At 41.9% G+C, this 20,400-nt stretch overlaps 1 protein-coding gene across 22 annotated transcripts in view; it reads right to left on the minus strand.

The window, feature by feature from the left end:
• DTNA (dystrobrevin alpha) overlaps positions 1 to 20,400 on the minus strand; it is a 293,408-nt gene that overhangs the window by 228,811 nt on the left and 44,197 nt on the right. For 3 of the 22 annotated variants that reach the window (XM_043539663.1, XM_043539659.1, XM_043539657.1), the window contains exon 1: positions 804 to 925. The exons of 11 other annotated variants lie outside the window; for them this stretch is intronic. Coding sequence is in view for 7 of the 11 variants with exons in the window: in XM_043539661.1 (XP_043395596.1) it covers positions 408 to 424 (17 nt within the window). In the remaining 4 variants the exon portion in view is untranslated. Of the gene's footprint in view, positions 1 to 407; positions 926 to 20,400 lie in introns of those variants that run through there. 8 more of the 22 variants (XM_043539664.1, XM_043539660.1, XM_043539662.1 and 5 more) reach the window with 7 other exon arrangements.

Here is a 20,400-nt window from a genome sequence, read left to right on the forward strand (position 1 = left end):
TTCACAATCAGAAGAACGCTACAGTAATGATTACCTTCCTTCTAACCATGGAAAAATAAGGTTATTTCAACTTTGGTGAAGCACGATTTACAACAAACAGCAAATCTTACCGATGAATAGACTAAAGGTATGGGTAGGGAAAAAATCACAGGAAAACTCCATTCACAACTATAAAGCTGAGATTATGAAAGTGTAAAATGTATTAAACATGTCAAAACAAGTACAGTTGTGTAATTCCAGCTCACTGAAACATAAAATCCAAATAAGTCATGAATGGCAACAAGGAACATTACCTAAAAACATATCTCATCTTAAATATACTGCTGAACTGTCATGAATCCCAAGACAGAAAAGCCCCATGAACTTGCTGTAATGAAGTTGTATCCAAAAGACAACTTTCTACTTACCCTTCAGTATGCACCATGATTTCCTATGCCACCTTAATAATTCCAATGAATCCAGAGTTGTTTTATATTTAAAGAAGTACTAATAAAGTCCTTAACGTAGACAGAGGAAAGCTGACAAAACAGAACTCTGTGAGAAGCTCGGCAGAGAGGGGTGAATTTAATCCTGGCTCAACATGCTGTGTATTCTGTGTCTATCTTTAACTTGTAAATGATTTGGTTTCACATTCCACTGAAGTCCGGCTGGCAGATGCCTTTGCAAAGCTTACCAATCACAGGCACTCTGGTACACTCCCTTTCTCTCTTCCCTTGCCACTCCACCCCCATACTCACCCCCACGATTTTTCTACTTCCTCTTAGATTAGATGTCTAATATAGATTCATTCAGCTGTCTTTTACCTGTCTTCTGCAGGATGAAAGGAAATGCTTTCACCGAGTGTTGTTATAGACAGACATGGAAAACAAAGCCTTCTGTTCTCATTGTCTCCCCTCCACACAGACACACTCTTTTGCACCCAGGAATTAACTGACTTCCAAACTTGGCTGCCCAGGGAAGGAATGTTCTGTGACTGACATTCCTGAGAGCCTGCAGCAACAGAGCTCAGCAGCTATTCTGTTTCTCAAAACACTAAACCTGCAAAATTAATACAATGTAGTCTGCACGCAGGTTTTTTAAAGATATTCATTTAAATAAAACAACCCCCTCTTTTACAAATTACAAGAAGCATTATTTACAGAAATCAAATTGCAATTTTAATCACATTTTCCACTGAACATGGTGTTTTACAGTTAGGAAACTAACTTAGCTTGCATAAACTAAAAAAATCCAAGCCTTCCTTTCAAACCAGTTTTAAAAATACATAGGATTTGGAAAACATGCTGTCGCAGCACATCAGAACTGAAATGGCAAACTGTCAATGCCTGCCTATGGGCAGTGGAGAGGTAGCTGATAGTATTGCTTGGGCCAGGTCTAATATTAGTCAACGGCAATGCCTTTGAATTTGAATCCTGGAATCACTGATTATATATCTCTATGAAATAAGATCACAAGTCAGCATTATCTACAGACGGTTACTAACGCAGGCAGTTCCAGAGGGAGGGAAGGAGGAGCCTCTCAACCTCTCTGTGCTGTTTCACATAGTTGTCATATCAGGCTTTGGCAGGAGATCATATTTGGAAGCTTACAGCAGCCCTGCCTGTGCAGAGAGATCTATATAGAGGGACAGTGTGTAAAAAACAAAAAGATCATCTTACCAGATATCAAACACAAAACATCTAGGAAATACCCCTTAGTAAATTTGTATCTGCCTACGGATAAATTACTATCACAAATTGCATATTTGTTCAGAAGCCAGCACCCTGATACTGCATATGAAATATACAGAAAGCTGATTAATGATAGCATACAAGGTGACAACCCAGAAAGTCAATAATATTAGCAGATAATAGCAATAATCAGCAATCATGCGTGCCGATACAAACCCTTTAATATTACCTATTTTTTAATTTGTAAATATGCATTCAGTTAGATATTGGTTGCAAACAAGAGTTTCTTATCTCAAACGTCACACTAAGCGAGAATGCAACAAGCCACAAGACTCTGGATAAAGCATTTGAATTACTGAACATTTTCAGACGTATCTTGGAAAATGTCAATTTGTAGTCAAGCCAATTTGCACACGATAACATAGCAAAGCTTTGTATTTTACAGAGTCTTAGGCCTTTGTCTGATCTACAAAATAGAACTGTTGCTGATAAGAGACGCTAACCAAGTTTTCAGCTGAACCACTGCTGAACACAGGCCAAGTTCAACTGTAGACAAGTGTAGACAAACTGTGCTCAGCACCACTTCAGCTGCAAACAACTGTTGTCAGCAATGGCTCTATTTTGTAGCACAGACAAGGTCCCAAATATTTCAGAACACTGGAGCTGAGGGACTGAACCATCTGAATAACAAAAATTACCATGTATTTGCAATAATTCATGCTAACAAAGAAAACAGCTCAGGTTTTTGCAAGTGAGTCTGTAACACTGACAGACCTCAGTGGTCAGGATTGAAACTGGGACCTCTGGAGCTAAATGCCTGAGCCTCTACTGCATGAGTTAAAAGCCATTTAGCCCTTATCTGAGGCTGTAACAGACTCATTAATCTCTAAGTGGTCTCAGTGCCACTAGAGGGGACAGAATACCACACCCAGGAAGTGTGTGGGTTACAAATCTATACTGGAAAGTGCCCACAGTTCCACAGAATATCACTCTGGTAATAAACATCACCATTTTGTTGCCGCACATATCCAAGACTATTAGTCAATAGAGACTCTTGATCCTCTGACAACAGAAATTTCTCCTGACAAGACCTAAAAGGCAGTCATCTTAGGAATGTAAAGATGTGTGCATTTGTAGGGAAGGCAGTACACCTGCACTATCTCCTGTGAGCTAATAACCATTACCGCAGCTGTCAGTCCTCATTGTTGAAAATGTGCAAATCTTGTACTACTCATCTGCCCTGCTCTTCTGCAAGCAATTGGGGGAGGTAAGGTTTGATAAAAACAAAGGACTGCATAGCCATTTCCACTTTAAGTCCCACATATACTAAACTAGCAGCTCCTCACAAATTAGAGTCTGCTACAGTTTATTTGTGTTTCAGTACTCTGGAAGAACTGGCAGTAATATACAAATATTGAAGGCTGTACTAGCTGACAAGACGCCTCAAGAGTCAAACAAGCTGTTTCAAATCCCCAACCTTTGCTACCTTTAGCAAACATTGCACATATGTGAACACAGAGCTTTAAAAACGCCACCAAATGAAAAGCATGTCATGGACTTGTAGAATTGCAGAAGCCATTTAACTTGTCTTTGTCTTAGTTCCCCAAAATTGTGACCTGTGAATAAAGTTTACTTACTTTGTAGCAGGGTGCAAGGCTTATAATTGCAAAGCATTATTGCACATCAATGCTCATTATGCTACTGGAATTGATATATATATATTAGACTATATGCTGATACCAAGTTTTTCTTAATAGGAAAAACAAGCATAGACATGTCACAGTATCTCCTGTGCCTGGGGACAGTATGACTGTTGTCCCACCCCTAATTTAGGCCCGTGCCTAATTGGCACAATCTGTCCCTTTGTGTTCAACTATTTACAAAGTGCACAAAATTTATTCCTTGTCTTCTCTTGTTTTCCAATGTCTTGAATTTATTTGTCTCGACAATCTTAGATTTTGAGATCACTGGAGCAGAGAATGCGAATTACCCTATGGGTCATATCCTGCATAAATCTTACTCACAAGAGGAGTCTTTGCTCTTACAAGTAGTCCCATTAACCTCAGTGGGATGACTTGAGTGAGGATTGCTTATAAAATTCACAGATTACAAGGCCAGAAGGGACCATTGCAATCATCTATTCTGACCTCATGTATAACACAGACCAGCGAACTTCCTCAAAATAATTCCTCGACCATACTTTATAGAAAAACGGCCACTCTTGATTTCAAAGTTGCCAGTGATGGAGAATCCACCACAACCCTTGGAATTGTTCCAATTATTAATTATCCTCATTGTTAAAAATGTGTTGCCTTATTTCCAGTCTGATTTGTCTAGCTTCAACTTCTAGACACTGGATAGAGTTATACCTTTCTCTGCTAGAATGAAGAGCCCATTATCAAATACTTGTTCCTCATCTAGGTAGTTATATACTGTAATCAAGTCATCCCTTAATCTTCTCTGCGTTGAGATAAATAGGATGATCAGAGGAATGGAAAACCTACCTTATGAGAGGAGACTCTGGGACCCCGGCTTGTTTAGCGTACCCAAATGAAGGCTGAGGGGATTGCTCTCTGTAAATACATCACAGGGATAAATATCAGGGAGGGAGAGGAGTTATTTAAGTTAAGTGCCAATGTTGACACAAGAACAAATAGATATAAACTGGCCATCAATCTCTTTAGGCTTGAAATTAGATGAAGATTTCTAACCATCAGAGGAGTGAAGTTCTGGAACAGTCTTTCAAGGGGAACAGCAGCAGCAAAAAACCTACTGACTTCAAGACTGAGCGTGATAAGTTTATGGAGGGAATGGAATGATGAGACTGCCTACAATGGTATGTGGCCCATCTGCGACAGCTTGTAGTAAAAATCCCCAGTGGCCAGAGATGGGGCACTAGATGGGGAGGGCTCTGAGTTACTACAGAGAATTCTTTCCCACGTCTCTGCCTGGTGGGTCTTGCCCAAATGCTCAGGGTCTAACTGATCTGATATTTGGCAGAGTAAATGGTGGATTCTTTGTAACTTGAAGTCTTTAAATCATGATTTGAGGACTTCAGTAACTCAGAGAGAGGTTAGGAGTCTACTACAGGAGTGGGTGGGTGAGGTTCTTTGGCCTGCCATGTGCAGGAGATCAGACTAGATGATCACGATGATCCGTTCTGGCCTTAAAGCCTATGAATCTATGAAGTTGAGCTCTTTTAATCTACAACTTACAGCATGTTTTCTAATCCTTTAATCATTCTTACGGCTCTTCTCTGAATCCTCTGCAACTTATCAACATCATTCTTGAATTGCAGACACCAGAACTGTACACGGTATTCCAGCAGTGGTAATTAATACAAAGGTAAGATAACCTCTCTGTTCCTACTCAAGATTCCCTATTTATGCATCCCAGGATTGCATTAGCTCTTTTGGCCATAGCAACACGCTGGGAGCTCATGTTCAGTGCATTATCCACCACAACACCCAAATCTTTTTCAGAATCACAGCTTCCCAAGATAGAGTCTCCCATCCTGTAAGTGTGGCCTACATTCTTTGTTCTTAGATGACACATTTAAATTCAGCCATATTAAAACACATATTGTGTGCTTATGCTCACTTACCAAGCAATCCAGATAATTCTGTATCAGTGACCTGTCCTGTTCCTTCTTTACCACTCCCTCAATTTTTGTGTCATCTGCAAACTTCAGTGATGATTTTATGTTTTCTTCCAGGGCATTGATAAAAATATTCAATCGAGTTGGACCAAGAACCAATCCCTAGAAACACACCTGCTCAATAATGATTCCCTATTTACAATCACATTCTGAGACCTATAAGTTAGCCAGCTTTTAATACATCTAATGTGTGCCATGTTAATTTTATATTGTTCTAATTTTTTAATCAAAATGTTGTGTGGTATCAAGTCAAATGCTTTAGAGAAGTCTATAACATCAACACTATAATCTTTATCAACCAAACTTGTAATCTCATAAAAAAATCAAATTAGTTTGACAGGATATATTTTCCATAAACCTATGTTAATTGGCATTAACCGTATTACCCTCCTTTAATTCTTTATTTAAAAAATCCCATATCAGCTGCTCCGGGATTGATGTCAGACTGACAGGACTATAATTACCCAGGTCACTCCATTTCCCCTTTTAAAATATTGGCACATTAGTGTTCTTCCAGACTTCTGGAACTTCCCCGTGTTCCAAGACTTAGGCTATGTCTACACTACTGCAGTAAGTCGACCTACGCTAAACAACTCCAGTTACGTGAATAACATAGCTGGAGTCGACGTACCTTAGGTCGAGTTACCACAGGGTCTACACTGCGGGGGGTCAACAGGAGAAACTCTCCCATCAACTTACCTTACTCTTCTCATCAGTGGTAAAGTACAGGGGTCGACTGGAGAGCCATCTGCTGTCGATTTGGTGGGTCTTCACTAGACCCTGCTAAATGGACTGCCGGTGGATTGATCTCAGAGCGTCGATCCTGGCTGTAGTGTAGACCTGCCCTTACTCAAAATCAATGGTCCAGTGAACACCTCAACTAGCTCTTTTAAGAGTAAGTTGTGAGTTGGAGCCTTCCACCATGTGATCCAAACATATCCCCGTCTGACTTTATTCATGGTTACTTTAAATTAATCTAGACAAGCTCCTCCACAATCCACTCTGAGGCTCAGAGTTCCTCCCCAAGAACTACTCAGCCACTCTGACCTCTTTAATATCCAGGTGGGTTACTGACCCACCTTCACCAGTGAGTCAATAAAATCCACTTACCGTTTTCCAGTAGGAACATCTCCTGCCAGCCTATTAAACAGTTTTGTAGAGTCATATCCTATATTTATACAGTATATTTAAAGTTAAGGTGCTATCCAAGTTATATTATTAATAATAATACATGTTAATAACCAGATGGGACAAAGCACTTGACAATATACTTTATGGAGCAATCGTGCATTGACAGGGGTTGGACTGGATTTTTTCATTTCCAATTTCTATGATTCTGTGTATGGATTCAATCACGGTGGCATAAATTTAAGATGCCTCAGGTCATAAATGTAACCTGCCCAGAATGAATCATATTTTCAGGTCACTAATTTTGTTGAAGTGAAAAATATGAATAAATGGCTTACTTTCAAGCAAGTCTACCCTTTTTATATATTTCCCAAACATTGGGCCACACGATCAGCCCACACTAATCCCATTCGCACCTCTCCAGCAGTTCAAAGAGGATGTAAAGCTGCTTTATGGGAGCAGCTGATAATTCCCCTGATTTAAGGATTCTCCAGGTAGCAGGCTTTAGGCCACCTGCTCACTATCTCTGTGTAGTGGATATGTCAAGATAGTCTGAAATGGAGATGCATCTGTATGGCGTGTGCCCAGATCTTGCTGTGTTTTGGGCATATTAGGCCAGAATGGCCTCTAGGAGACCCTGCCAGCTAGTGTTAGACGGGCCCTGGGGCTGTTCTATCTTATGCTTGGGCTGGCTCTACTCCTGGCTGCCTAGAAACAGGGGAGGTGGAAAGGCAGAGCAGCTGAAGATCAAGCCCTCTTTTTAAAACACAGATCTCATTCCCTCCCTTCATCGAATGGCTAACACCATTTTCTAAATCCTTATTGCTTCTAAAGATGCAGCCCTTCTTGATTAACAATATTAAGTTTTCCCAGTTTCTGTAAAGAGACCCTGTTATGCACCAGAATCATACAAATTTTGCAAGATTACAATGCGCCATGCATGAGCCATCAGACTATGGTGCTAAACCAAGGTCCCCAGCAGGCTAACAACCAAATGCTCAGGGACCAAACACACTCTTAGTTATACCAAGCAAGTATTTTTCCAGCTAATTAGGAGCCATGAATGGAACAGCTTTCTGTCTCAGAGTGACAAAGAGGAGGATTAGTGTTATAGAGCTATTTGCCAAATACATATCAAACACAGCTTTAAAAAAAATCTATTCCTTAGTAAAATACAGCATTTATTATATTAAAAAAATCCAACATTACCCAACTTTTTAAAAGATACTAGTATTCTCTCCATATCTTTCAGCAAGCAAACTAACAAAAATGGAAAAAGCACACAAAATAGTTCCTAGCACCATTTCTGCCAACCCAAGAGATGCCACAGAAACAGTGAGCACTTTCTTTTCTACAAGAGGCAAAGCTTATCAAATCTGCATGAGGCCATGATAACACTGCTTGCTACTGACCCAGCAACAAAATACAACAAAATATAAAGAAGAAACCAGAAGCTACTGAAAGACCATGAGAACATACCTTGTACTTTCTAAAACCATTATTTACCAGATATAGCTGTACACTCAATTTGTTTGAAACTCACTTACTACATTTTGATACAGTTTTATATCAAGGCAATAAGAGCAGCACTGTACCAAAGGAGCTAGTCTTTAGAAACTAAGTGTCAACGTTTTCCTGACAGAACTACCAGAGAACTCCTGCTTCAGTTACACCTGCTCCAAACACTCATGAGGCAGGAGTGGATTTACCATGAAACAAACTGTTTGGTGGCATGGGGACCCCAATGACAGGGGGCCCCCCAAAATGCAGGACAAATATCTGACAACCTGCCCTCTGAGTCCCGGCCAGCGGCGCAGCAGGGCTCAGGCAGGCAGGCTGCGTGCATGCTGTGGCTGGTTGCCCCAAGCCGCTCCCAGAAGCTGCGCACCCCTGGCTCCCTGCCCACTCTGCCTCCCTCTCTCCATGCTGCTTCACTCCTGGAAGCGGCCGGCATGTCCCTGTGGCCCCTGAAGGGGGTGGGGGGTGGGAGTGTCTGTGGCCAATGGGAGCTGTGGGGGCAGCAGCACACCGAGACACCCTCCCCCCCCCCCCCCGCCTAGGAACCACTGCCGGGGGTGGGGGTGGGGGTGGGGGGCGTGTGCCGGTGTCTTTGGGAGCCGCGCCACCCAAGGTAAGCACTACACCCCTGCTCCCCTCCTGACCCCCAACCCCCTGCCCCAGCCCACAACCCAGCACCCAAACTTCCTCACAGAGACCGCCCCCACACTCCCTCCTGCACCCCAATCCCCTGCCCCAATCAAGGTACCTCACTTTATTTTCATTTACTTCCCATTATTTATAATATAGGAGGAGTATGAAGAAAAAAAAGAATGAAAACAGGGAGGGGGAGAGATAAGAGAAAATGTTCTTTTTCTTGGCTGGGTCCCAAATGGGGGCAGGGGAGCCAAAAATGAAGCTGCGCACAGGGCCCCACTAACTCTAAATCTGCCACTGCAATGAGGAGAAAATTCTATTTGGAAACTGACCACACTGATAGGCAAACCCAAGATCTAATGTCTCTAAAATACAATAAAATTTCAAACACTATGGTTTGTGGTAGGTGAATTTTTGATTTTATAAAACTGAAAGAAATAAGTGGTCTATAGAAAATAAATCATTAGTATGGGTACGCAGAGTCCCATACCACTGAGCACTAAGTCTTTTCTGTGCTGGCGGGGCCTGTGGATACGTAACAAAAGCAGATCGTCAACTGTTGATTCCATGTCTCAAAAGGCCAAAAGTGGCAACTATAAAAAAGTCTATGAAAAAAGACAATTTAAAAGTTTCAATGCAGTGCTAACTACAGCACACGACTCCTTTCACCTGAGCACAGTAGGAATCTTTGTTGCTCTAAAGGTTCCACTGCAACCAAGCACACATACAAAAGGTTGTGAAGACAGCATAAAGCAGCGGTTCTCAAACTGTGGGTTGGGTTTGAATTGTTAGTGGTTTGCAACCATTTTTTCATGGGGTCGCTAAGGCTGGCATTATGCTTGCTGGGGCCCTGGGTTGAAACTGAAGTCGGAGCTCCACCGCCTGGGGCTGAAGCCAAAGCCTGAGCCCCACCGCCGGTGCCAATGCTGAAGCCCGAGGGGCTCAGGCTTAGGCTTCAGCCCTGAGTGGCAGTGCTCACATTACAGACCCCCCCCATCCACGGTTGAAGCCCTTTGGCTTTGGCCCCCACACCCGGGGCAGCGGGGCTTGGGTGTGCTAAAGCTTCAGTCCCCCCTCCTGGGGTCATGTAGTAATTTTTGATGTCAGAATGGGGTCACGGTGCAATGAAGTTTGAGACCGCTTGGCATAAAGCATCACACTACTAAAGGACACACCACGCTGCAATCCTCGCTTGAGAGAGAGACGGAATGGCCTGAGTAAGCACGAATCAAAGCACTAAAACTAGCCTCATCAGAGATCAAGAGCAGAGTGAGAATTGCTTTGTAAAGCAAATGGTCCTCACTCATCCTTGAATCTAAAGCACAGTTATCAATGAAGCGCTGTCTTCCACACAGAAGAAAGACTCCCAGTATGTTCTAGCACAGCAGAAGCAACAAATGCCATTTGTTTATTTTTGCCTGGACAGATGACCAAAGGCTCTTAGTGTAAATCTGGCCAAAGTCAGAGTCATAAAATCATAGGACTGGAGGGGACCTCGAGAGGTCATCTAGTTCAGTCCCCTGCACTCATGGCAGGACTAAGTAGGAACGTACGCAGGCAGGCAGGCAGGCAAATAAATACATTTACACACACACAACTGTCCAGAATGGAAAGGGGATAATCCCTCAAACAATTCAAATGAACCTCTCTTCTACTTGTTCCATGAATAAAACAAAACAAACAAAACAACCTCTCAATAATTCTCTAATATAAAATTTGATATTAACTTTATTCAACCTCCCAGTGGAAGAGCTTGGGAAAGAAGGGAAAACAATGAGCATTCAGGTCTTGAGCAGTCCGGGCAAACAACGCACGTTACAACAAAGCTTAAATAATTTTTAAAACAATACCAGCTGCCTATTTAATTTTAAAAACTGCAAAAAATATCCACCTCCCTTTCCATTTCTTATAAGCAATCTTGAAGTTTAAATCTCCTCAGAGTGATAGATATGCTTGCTTTGATCTGCTTAGCTCTTGGAAGTCCAGGGGCTCCGGGCTGCTGGCCCCATGCTGCCCGGGATCCCTAGGGACAACTCTGTCCACTATTAGGGATTTTTTTCCCGGGGCCCCCCCCCCGTAACATTTCGCGAACCCTCAGGGGTTCCCGAAAGCCATTTTGGGAACCACAGTTTTAGACTGAAGTATTCTCTCTCTCCTAAAGGTCCAAGGCAAGGTTGAAGCAGATGGACTAAATAATCTGAAGGAAGCTTGCTCCCTCTGCTGTACCAGTTCTGTAGATAAAACCCAAATGTCAGTATCTGGGGCTGTCTGATATCTTTCATAAGCATAGGACAGACAGACACAGACAGATCTGAAAAGAGGATAAAGAAAATCAGGACCGATGAAAAAAACAATGAGATGATGCTTAACAGATTTTTATGTGTTTAAAGCTTTGACTCTTTCTCTCTACTTCCTGGCAGGAAGCTAACCCCACAGTCCTAGAATGGTGGAAAGCAGGTAGCAGAAAATGCCTTTTCTTGAGCTTGAACTCCTCTCTTTACAATTGGTGTCTTATTATAGATAATGATCTCATCTTAAGATAAAGATGGATGTCGTGATTAGCTGCACTGCTCACTCTGTGAAGAAATTCACTTGAAGCTGGCCAGGCATAGTTGCTGATAGCTGTAGAATGACAAGTTATATAATATAGTCAATAAATGCTTCACATCCTGTGGTTCATTGCAGGCATCAAAAGGAAAAAAACATGAATCCCACGAATGCCATTGTGGATTTAAAAAATGAAGTTTAAACAAAAATGGGGAAATAAAAAAAGGATTTAGTTAATATTTTGGAAATTAACAGTCTGATTTACAGAGAGGATGATTTTTTAACCTGTAACAACCTGAATGTGAACAGTCAATAAATGTATTGTACACAGTATTTTTGAAGGTGGAGAAACTGCGATGTTAGATACTAGCCATAATTCACATCAGCAATTGCCATACAAGCTTTCCTATGAATCCATTGGAGATCTTGTACTTTAAAAAGATATATTTAGGCTCCATATTAGTTCTCAGCTGATCTTTAGAGTAATTTTTCAGTTATATCAAACTTCTCCATTTGATCTGCTGATTTTTTAATAATCCAAACTAGATTTGAAACAGTTTCAAATTAATGATCTGGAGGATGGTGTGGATTGCACCCTCAGCAAGTTTGCAGATGACACTAAACTGGGAGGAGTGGTAGATATGCTGGAGGGTAGGATAGGATACAGAGGGACCTAGACAAATTAGAGGATTGGGCCAAAAGAAATCTGATGAGGTTCAACAAGGACAAGTGCAGAGTCCTGCACTTAGGATGGAAGAATCCTATGCACTGCTACAGACTAGGGACCGAGCGGCTAGGCAGCAGTTCTGTAGAAAAGGACCTAGGGGTTACAGTGGACGAGAAGCTGGATACAGTGTGCCCTTGTTGCCAAGAAGGCTAACGGCATTTTGGGCTGTGTAAGTAGGAGCATTGCCAGCAGATCGAGGAACGGCATTGCTGAGACCTCATCTGGAGTACTGTGTCCAGTTTTGGGCCTCACACTACAAGAAGGATGTGGAAAAATTGGAAAGAGTCCAGCGGAGGGCAACAAAAATGATTAGGGGGCTGGAGCACATGACTTATGAGGAGAGACTGAGGGAACTAGGATTATTTAGTCTGTAGAAGAGAAGAATGAGGGGGGATTTGATAGCTGCTTTCAACTACCTGAAAGGGGGTTCCAAAGAGGATGGATCTAGACTGTTCTCAATGGTAGCAGATGACAGAACGAGGAGTAATGGTCTCAAGTTGCAGTGGGGGAGTTTTAGGTTGGATATTAGGAAAAACTTTTTGACTAGGAGGGTGGTGAAGCACTGGAATGTGTTACCTAGGGTGGTGGTAGAATCTCCTTCCTTAGAGGTTTTTAAGGTCAGGCTTGACAAAGCCCTGGCTGGGATGATTTAGTTGGGGATTGGTCCTGCTTTGAGCAGGGGGCTGGACTAGCTGACATCCTGAGGTCCCTTCCAACCCTGATATTCCATGCTTCTATGATTCAAAGACAGAAATCATCTTTTTAAGAAGTTTTGTGAGAAAGTACAAAGTAACCCAAATGGGAAGGAATAAATATATGAAATATTTTATCATGCAATAGTTCTAGGAGGAGAATGTAGACATGAAAGGGATGATGAAGGTTGGAGTAGAATGCACCAATTCAGATTTGTTTGCCTCGAAAGAATCATCATACACAGATTTCACACTTTCAGTGAAATTATAAATACTCTATACAAGAAAACCCTCAAAACTACTATTAGTACCATGCTGATATTGAGTAATAAATTACTGAAGTGTGGAAATGCAATGTTACAATTAAGTGTTCAGCTGTGTTCCCTTGTTTGTATGACTTAAAATATTATCTCTTATTATTTATCAGTTAACAAAATACAAAAAAATTGGTGTTTCCTATAGAACCTTCATAAAGTGAATTATACCACACTCCTTACAGTCATCAGGCTTGGCTTTATTAAATATCAATGGGATCTACCGAACAAGGCAAGTTTGAAGAAAACTGGTTCAGTAGTTTGTGAATATTTAGCATGGGATTTTCAGAAGTGCTCAACATTGGCCTAACTCTGCTCCCAGTGAAGTCAATTTAAATTCTCTTAATTTCAATGGTAGCAGGGTTAGGGCAATGCTGAGCGCTGTTTAAAATTTCACTTTTAAAGCAGCTGCCCCCCAATAGGAGAATGGGGAGATCTTCACGTGGAAGGTAACGTGTGTGGAGATCTGGGGTAGGCTGCAGGTGGAAATAATCCAGTTCAGTGAAGTTACTCCAGATTTACATGAGTGCAAATAAGGGCAGAGTTTGGTTTCAGTCTGGGCACACTGGGCCCAATTCAGGTTGCCCAGATTTGCTTGAACTAGCACTGTCAAGAACCAGTTAGATCTAGTTTCACTGGTGTACAAAAAGTACAAAACGTTAGTTAACAGCATGGATGGTGAAAAGTTATATTTGATAAATCCTTCTATTGTTGTTAATCTGAGGTAACACTATTAGCCCAGGTTAGGCCTTTAAAAAAAAACTTATCTTAATGGTGTCTCCTTAAAGAAACGCCATTATAAAACCCACACAAACAGCACTCATACACAACAGGCACTTGTACTGTCACTCAGATGGCAGGAAACTGTCCTGAATGAAGATGCTCCTGTATTACAGCGCTTCATCCCGTGTTTCCTAAATCAGCAGTGTTTTTATCCCAAATGAAAGAAAGAATTATTTTCTTCTCAGCTTTGAATACCGTACAGTCGATATAAGAGCCCTAGACACTACAGGGTAAACTATTATGGTTTCTGCTACAGAACCCTTGCCCCAGGACTTTGTGAATGAACACTGAATGCTGTGGGGAGTTGAAATTAAAGGCAGCTGGGATAGATTTATTAAAGGCATGCTTTCCCATACATACAGTAGTCAGTTAACATATCCACAGGCACAATGATGGTGAGGATAATGCAAGGCCTTTTCTCTAGGACACCATCATATTTCACTTTTCCGGTTTTCCGTATTTTTTTATAAAAAAAAGAGATGACATGACAATATTGATAGGCATTCAGGTTCCTCGAGGCATGTCATGCAATCCAGGAGACAGCTTTTCAAACCATACATGTCGTGCAGATATTGGTACTCACAGTAAATAAAATATGAGCTTCAGGTTAAGAATACAAAGGGAATTGTTTTTCCAACACTGCTCAGGGTTGTCCCTGGGTTTAAATACGCGTGCACAAAGGGGTGGAACCTAAGAAACCTTCTGCCTGCTGCCCCTTCTTCCCTTTCTGTTTGTTCCTTTCTTGCCCTTTTACAAGGGGATATTCCCTTCATGTACTCCTGGGAGGTACATTTTTCTCCCAGAAGGATGGGAAGCAAGAGAGTGCATGGAGCCAGCCCCACTCTATATCACACTACAGTGCTAGCTGTCATGGTGACCCATTGGCCTCAAACCCAGGTCCACAGGAGCAGCCACGCTTCAACCCTCCACTTGGCAACCTGCTGCCAACTGCTCACCCAGGACCCATGAAGGCCAGCCCCAGGTTGAGGCTCTGCCCTGAGATACTATTGGCAGAGTCACAGAGCAACTGATTAGCCTGCTGGCCCTATTTAAGCCAGGAACAGGAAGCTGTCTGAACAAGTGGGATCCATCATGCTCAGGACTGTGTATCTTGTGCCTCCTTTTCCCCAGGCTTGACTTCCCAGTGTCCTGACCTGGCTTGACTCCTGACCTCTGACTTGTGGTTCTGATCTCCAGTTTGTCTCCGGCTTCTGATCTCCTGCTATCCTGACCGAGCTGACTCTTCGCTGTGGGCTCTGGCTCTGACCACTACGTATGGCTGTCCACAGACTTGACACCAGCTGGTCACGGAGAGGCAAGACAGGCTGCATCACCCAAAGGGGCTGGTGCAGATTGTACACTCCTTCTGCATGCCATGGAACAGTGATAGGGATTGTGCCCTGGGAGGAAGTGTCTCTGCTTGAGCTCCACCTGGGGCTGTGCAGCTTTACCTCACCTCCCAGTGCAGGCCAGTAGTTAAATGTCACAACTTGGGCCTAAAAATATAACCAATATACAATACCCAAGGGCTGTATACAAAATTTTTAGCCTGCACTGTAGCCCAGGACTCCTCATTTTCTCATGTTGTCAGCAGTGGATGTTTATAGTAATCTACGGATCCCTTTTTAGATTAGCTTGCTTTCTTTGTATGCGCTGTATGAACTCCTCTGGGGTCACAAAAAGGTAGACATCTCTGCTGCTTTCATGGGAAGCCCTGGATGTGCCATCAATGCCTTTGGAGTGATCTGAAGGCTGCTTTGTGAGATTTAACATTTGTGTAACTGCAATACCGTTCCAAAGTGCAGGCAGTTACTGGGCACCATGGTCAGCCAAATAAGTACATAGCTTCAACGCTGGCTGTGTTGTAATCAAAGTGGCTCTCTTACAAATGTGGCTGAATATAGTAGAGGAAGGAGGGTCTGTGGTTAAGATATTGCACTGGGACCTAGGATACTTGGGTCCAATTCTCAGCAATGTCACAGACTTCCTCTGTGACCTTGGTGAAGGCTCTTTGCCTCAATTCCCAATCTGTGATGTGAGGACAACACGTCCTTTTTCCCACCATCTGTCTGCCTTGTGTCTTTAGACTGTAAATTCTTTAGGGCAGGGACTAGCTTACTATGTCTTATCCAGTGCTTAGAACAGTGGGACAATGATCTTGGCTGACACCTAATCACTACTGTCATGAAAATAATAAGCAAAATAGCTTGGAGAGTAGCTTTTACTCAGTCTATTAAACAGGAAATCAACTAACTTAAGAGAAAAGAAGGGGGGATCCATAAGTCTTTTTAATCAGTCCCAACATCTGAATCACTGGCAAGCACAAAGATAAAAATTTTGCTGAATGAAAAGTGAATACATCAAAGAAGACAAAAAAAGCTTCCTTACAAAAGGGATGGAGTCTACCTGCCTGGTAAATAATTAAAACTCTTCTTTACTCTCTTTTGTTTTCTATTTTAAGACTTTTCATTGTGTGGGAACAAAGTCAGCTCTAGTTGGAGCAAGTCAGACAAATCCATCATTGAGACAGAATGAATGTACGATCCCACCCAGCGTGATTGCAGACCAACTATACCACCTGTTTTAACTCGAATACATACCATTGGTGATAATAGTGACAATGTAAAGGGTACAGCTCTGAATTTAAGGGGTGTATGGAAATTCTCATCATTTACAAATAATGGCTAGAAATCTAATATGCCTTCTCCTGAAATACCATGTTCAGTTCTGGCAACACTAGCTCAAAAAGGACAGAGGAGCAATAGAAGGAGTTCAGAGATGGATGACGTTAATCATTAGAAACATAGAAAGACCTCTGTATGAACAAAGATTAGTACTGTTTTGTTTAGGTAGGAGACAAATAAGAGGGAATATCACAGAGGTATCCAAAATAATGAATGTTATAAGAAAGGGAGATTAAATGTTCATGTTTACCCTCTCACAATGCAAGAGCAACAGGATGTTTAATGAAATTGAAAGACAACAATTTTAAAATGGAGAAAATAAAATTCCCTTTATAAAAAAACACAGAGCTTAGTAGAACTCTCCACACCAAGGTATCATTGGAACCAAGGTTTAGTAGGATTCAGAAAAAAATTAGACACTTATATGGATCATGAGACCATCCAGGATTATATTATAAACTTTTGGTTTTAGTTTTTTTAAAGAGATGGGATATAAATCTTTGTGCTTTAAGACATAAACCAACCACTAATTGTCAAGGATTAGGAAGAAACTTCCCCTTTTAGTAGGTTATTCCATAATTGCCCATTACAAGGTTTCTTGTGCTTTCTTTAGAAACATCTGACCCCAGTCACTGTCAGGGAGAAAATACTGAATTAGATGGGACCACTGGTCTAAAGTCGTACAGCAATTCTTTATTCAGCAACATTTTATGGATAAATTTTTGAGTTAAATTAACGCTGAAGTGACATTCATCTAAAAAGATTTATTTATAAAACTTTGTTTCCTAAATTTCAAGGAAAAGTTACAGTCCTATGGGTGCAAAATGAAGCACTGTTTTCTAATACATTATTTTAATCCATGAAATTATGATCCCTTTATGTCTAGCAGCATTTGAAGATAAAGAGCCAAATTCTGCCACAGATAGACAGGCACTCTGTTGAGTTCAGTGCCAAAGCACCCATTTACACCAACCTTATCCATGTATCCTCCTTATGCAGCAGCAGCGCACAGCCTTAATGGGTAGGGCCAGGAGATCCTCCACTGCACAGCTCCTTCCATCCCCCCATTGTGCAGGACTATGAGATTACTCCACAGACCCTCAGCCTGCTGTTCCTCCATTACACCAGGCAATGGATCCACAAAGCACGCATTCATGCCCCTCCTATAAGCATACCCTCCATGCACATCTCCGTCTCATCATAGTCAAAGCCAACATGAAGCCGACCTCTGTGGCATGCAGTCAGTGCAGACGTTACACTGGGTCACCACTCCACCATGGCCTCCCTCCCTTCCATTGTGATTATCACGCATGGCCATGCTACAGTATGAAGGGGCTTGCATGGGCCCATGGGTGAATTTGTATCTTTATGTGAAAACAGTAATATTTGCAGTTATGCCAGCAGGTTAAAAAGAGCTTCAAACTTTATGCTTCAGGGCACAAACGCTTTGCTAGCAGGGGGCTAGAACGAATGTGCCTCCCCAAGCTCTACGCGAATGGTAAGGCATTTCACAATTGGCCTCATGCATTATGTTTTTAGAGGGAGGTAAGAGAAGTTATCCTCAAACATTCAGTGCATACTATTGCTGGGGGTAGGGGGTGATATGCATCCCCATAGCCCATCCACTCCTTCCCCACCATCCCAGATCCCTAAAAGTGGTGTTGTCTCCAAGTCAGGATGTTGAGGCATTAACAAGAGAGTTTGAGGAAACCTGTAATGATGACGCCATGCAATACAATTCAAGGGCTTTAGGATTACCATAAATGGAGACAACCCCTTTCATTCATGCCAGTTTTCTTAAAAACAAAAGAACATAACATTACCTTTAAAAAAAAAAAGACTTGAATGATTCATATTAGGATATCAATTTGTTTAAAAGAATTGTTCAACCTGTATGTCAGCAATATCAACAGAAGATGGGGTTTTTACCTTTGATATACACTGTGTTGCCCAACAAATATAAAGGCTCAGTTCGGATCTCAAGCACACAAGCCTGTGTCCAGATTTCACAAAACTGAAAGAAAGATGTCTTTGTGTATCCAAGGAGTTCTCTGCACGTTAAAGGTAATCCAGAATATGACAGGGTTTGATTTTAAAGCAAATTAACTATTTCTGATTAACTGCATGTATAGACACTCTTATTCTGGAATAAGAGCGCCTTATTGTGAATTAACTTAATCCATATCAGATTCAACTAATTCAGAATATGGTGCTTTTATTCCAGAATACAAGTGTCCACACATGCAGTTAATCAGGAATAGCAATTCTGGAATAACTCCCTGTGTAACAAGCCCTTATATCAGAAACAAATCCAAGATATAGAAAGAGTAGATAAAATAGGGAAAGTAGCAATCTGCATAGGGACTCTGCGTCTCATGGGTTAACAGCCACAGTTAAATTCCACTTGTGTATGCTTAAGGTTATATTCTCCCTAGTGATGTCCAGAGGATTTATCTACATAGCACACAAATGTCAATGGCAATAATTCTGCAAGAAATGTATGTGTGTCATTCCCATTAATGCAGGGTTCTCAAGGCCTGCACAAGGCCTCCTGCGTCACATAAGACCAAGAATGGGGTGGTGCAGAGGAAGATAAGGGGCAGAGCTTCCACACAGGGAGGCACTATGCAGCCCTTCATACATCACAAAGGAAGGATCCTTGCCAATCACAAACAAGTTGACATGTACGAAGATTTAGGACCAGGCTAAGGGGAGCGCCATGGGATCTGTGACAACATGGACCCACTGTCCCACAAATGCATAGCAGCAGTCGCCTCCATTCTGAACTGTTTTTTTGTTCTGTGTTTGTTCAGTGCCTGGCACAATGAGATTCTGGCCCATGATTGGGGCTCCTAGGCCCTACCACAGTATTATTATTTTATTCATGTTCATTTGTAATGATAATGACTACAAAACAGTAGCAGTAGGAGTCCTGCCCATGGACTGGGATATATGCAAATATAATCTCTCCCATTTTCTGCTTAATGTCCAATATAAAGCCCATTTATTCTGGCTTTGATTGGAGGGGTAAAATCCACCCTTATGCCTACATCCACCCCATTGGACACACATCAATTTGGGACCCTTCCCTGAACACCTTAGACTAGTAGGGTGAAAAATAAGTGCATTTATTACCTCTAGTTTTGTCCATAGCATTCATAGGATTCAATTCTCTCTCAGATAGATAGGTTTTATTTGAGTGGACTTATTTACTAGGGTGTGAGTAGAAGATCAGGTCTGTATTCTCCTGGGAGATATTCTAGTCATTTTTATCAGATAATGATTTATATTCAAGACATTTTTTTATTTTTATTTTCCCATCATTTACTATGACCCTGTGCTAGTAATAAATATCTACTTGTAGCTTACTAACTACTACAAATAGTTATTTCTGATGTGATTGAATCAAGGTCTTTTCACCAAAACACAAATAGTTTGCTCTTGAAAGAAAATGAAGACGGCGGTATGGTTTATTTGTATCAGCTGCCTAAAGAAAGCTTATTTGTTGAGTTTTGTAAAAACATTTTGAATAATCCAACCAGAACATACTGAAAATTCTGTTCAGTAATTCTCTACTTCAGTGGTTCCCAAACTTGTTCCACCGCCTGTGCAGGGGAAGCCCCTGGCGGGCCGGGCCAGTTTGTTTACTTGCTGTGTCCGCAGGTTCAGCCGATTGCGGCTCCCAGTGGCTGCGGTTCACTGCTCCAGGCCAATGGGAGCTGCTGGAAGTGGCGCGGGCCGCAGTCTGCTGCTCCAGGCCAATGGGAGCTGCTGGAAGCGGCGCGGGCCAAGGGGATGCGGCAGGTAAACAAACTGGCCTGACCCGCCAGGGGCTTTCCCTGAACAAGCGCCGGAACAAATTTGGGAACCACTGCTCTACTTGATATCTCTGTTATACAAAAGGCATCAGGACACAAAAAATAATTAATCCTGTTTGCTGAGGGTCAATGGTTTAGTGACATGACAGAAGTACCAACAGAAGGTGCTACACACAGTTAATTGTATGGATTATTTGCATATAAAGTATCCAAATGGCTGAATTA

The sequence above is a fragment of the Chelonia mydas genome, chromosome 2 (genome assembly GCF_015237465.2).
Source record: "Chelonia mydas isolate rCheMyd1 chromosome 2, rCheMyd1.pri.v2, whole genome shotgun sequence".
Lineage (NCBI taxonomy): Eukaryota > Metazoa > Chordata > Testudines > Cheloniidae > Chelonia > Chelonia mydas.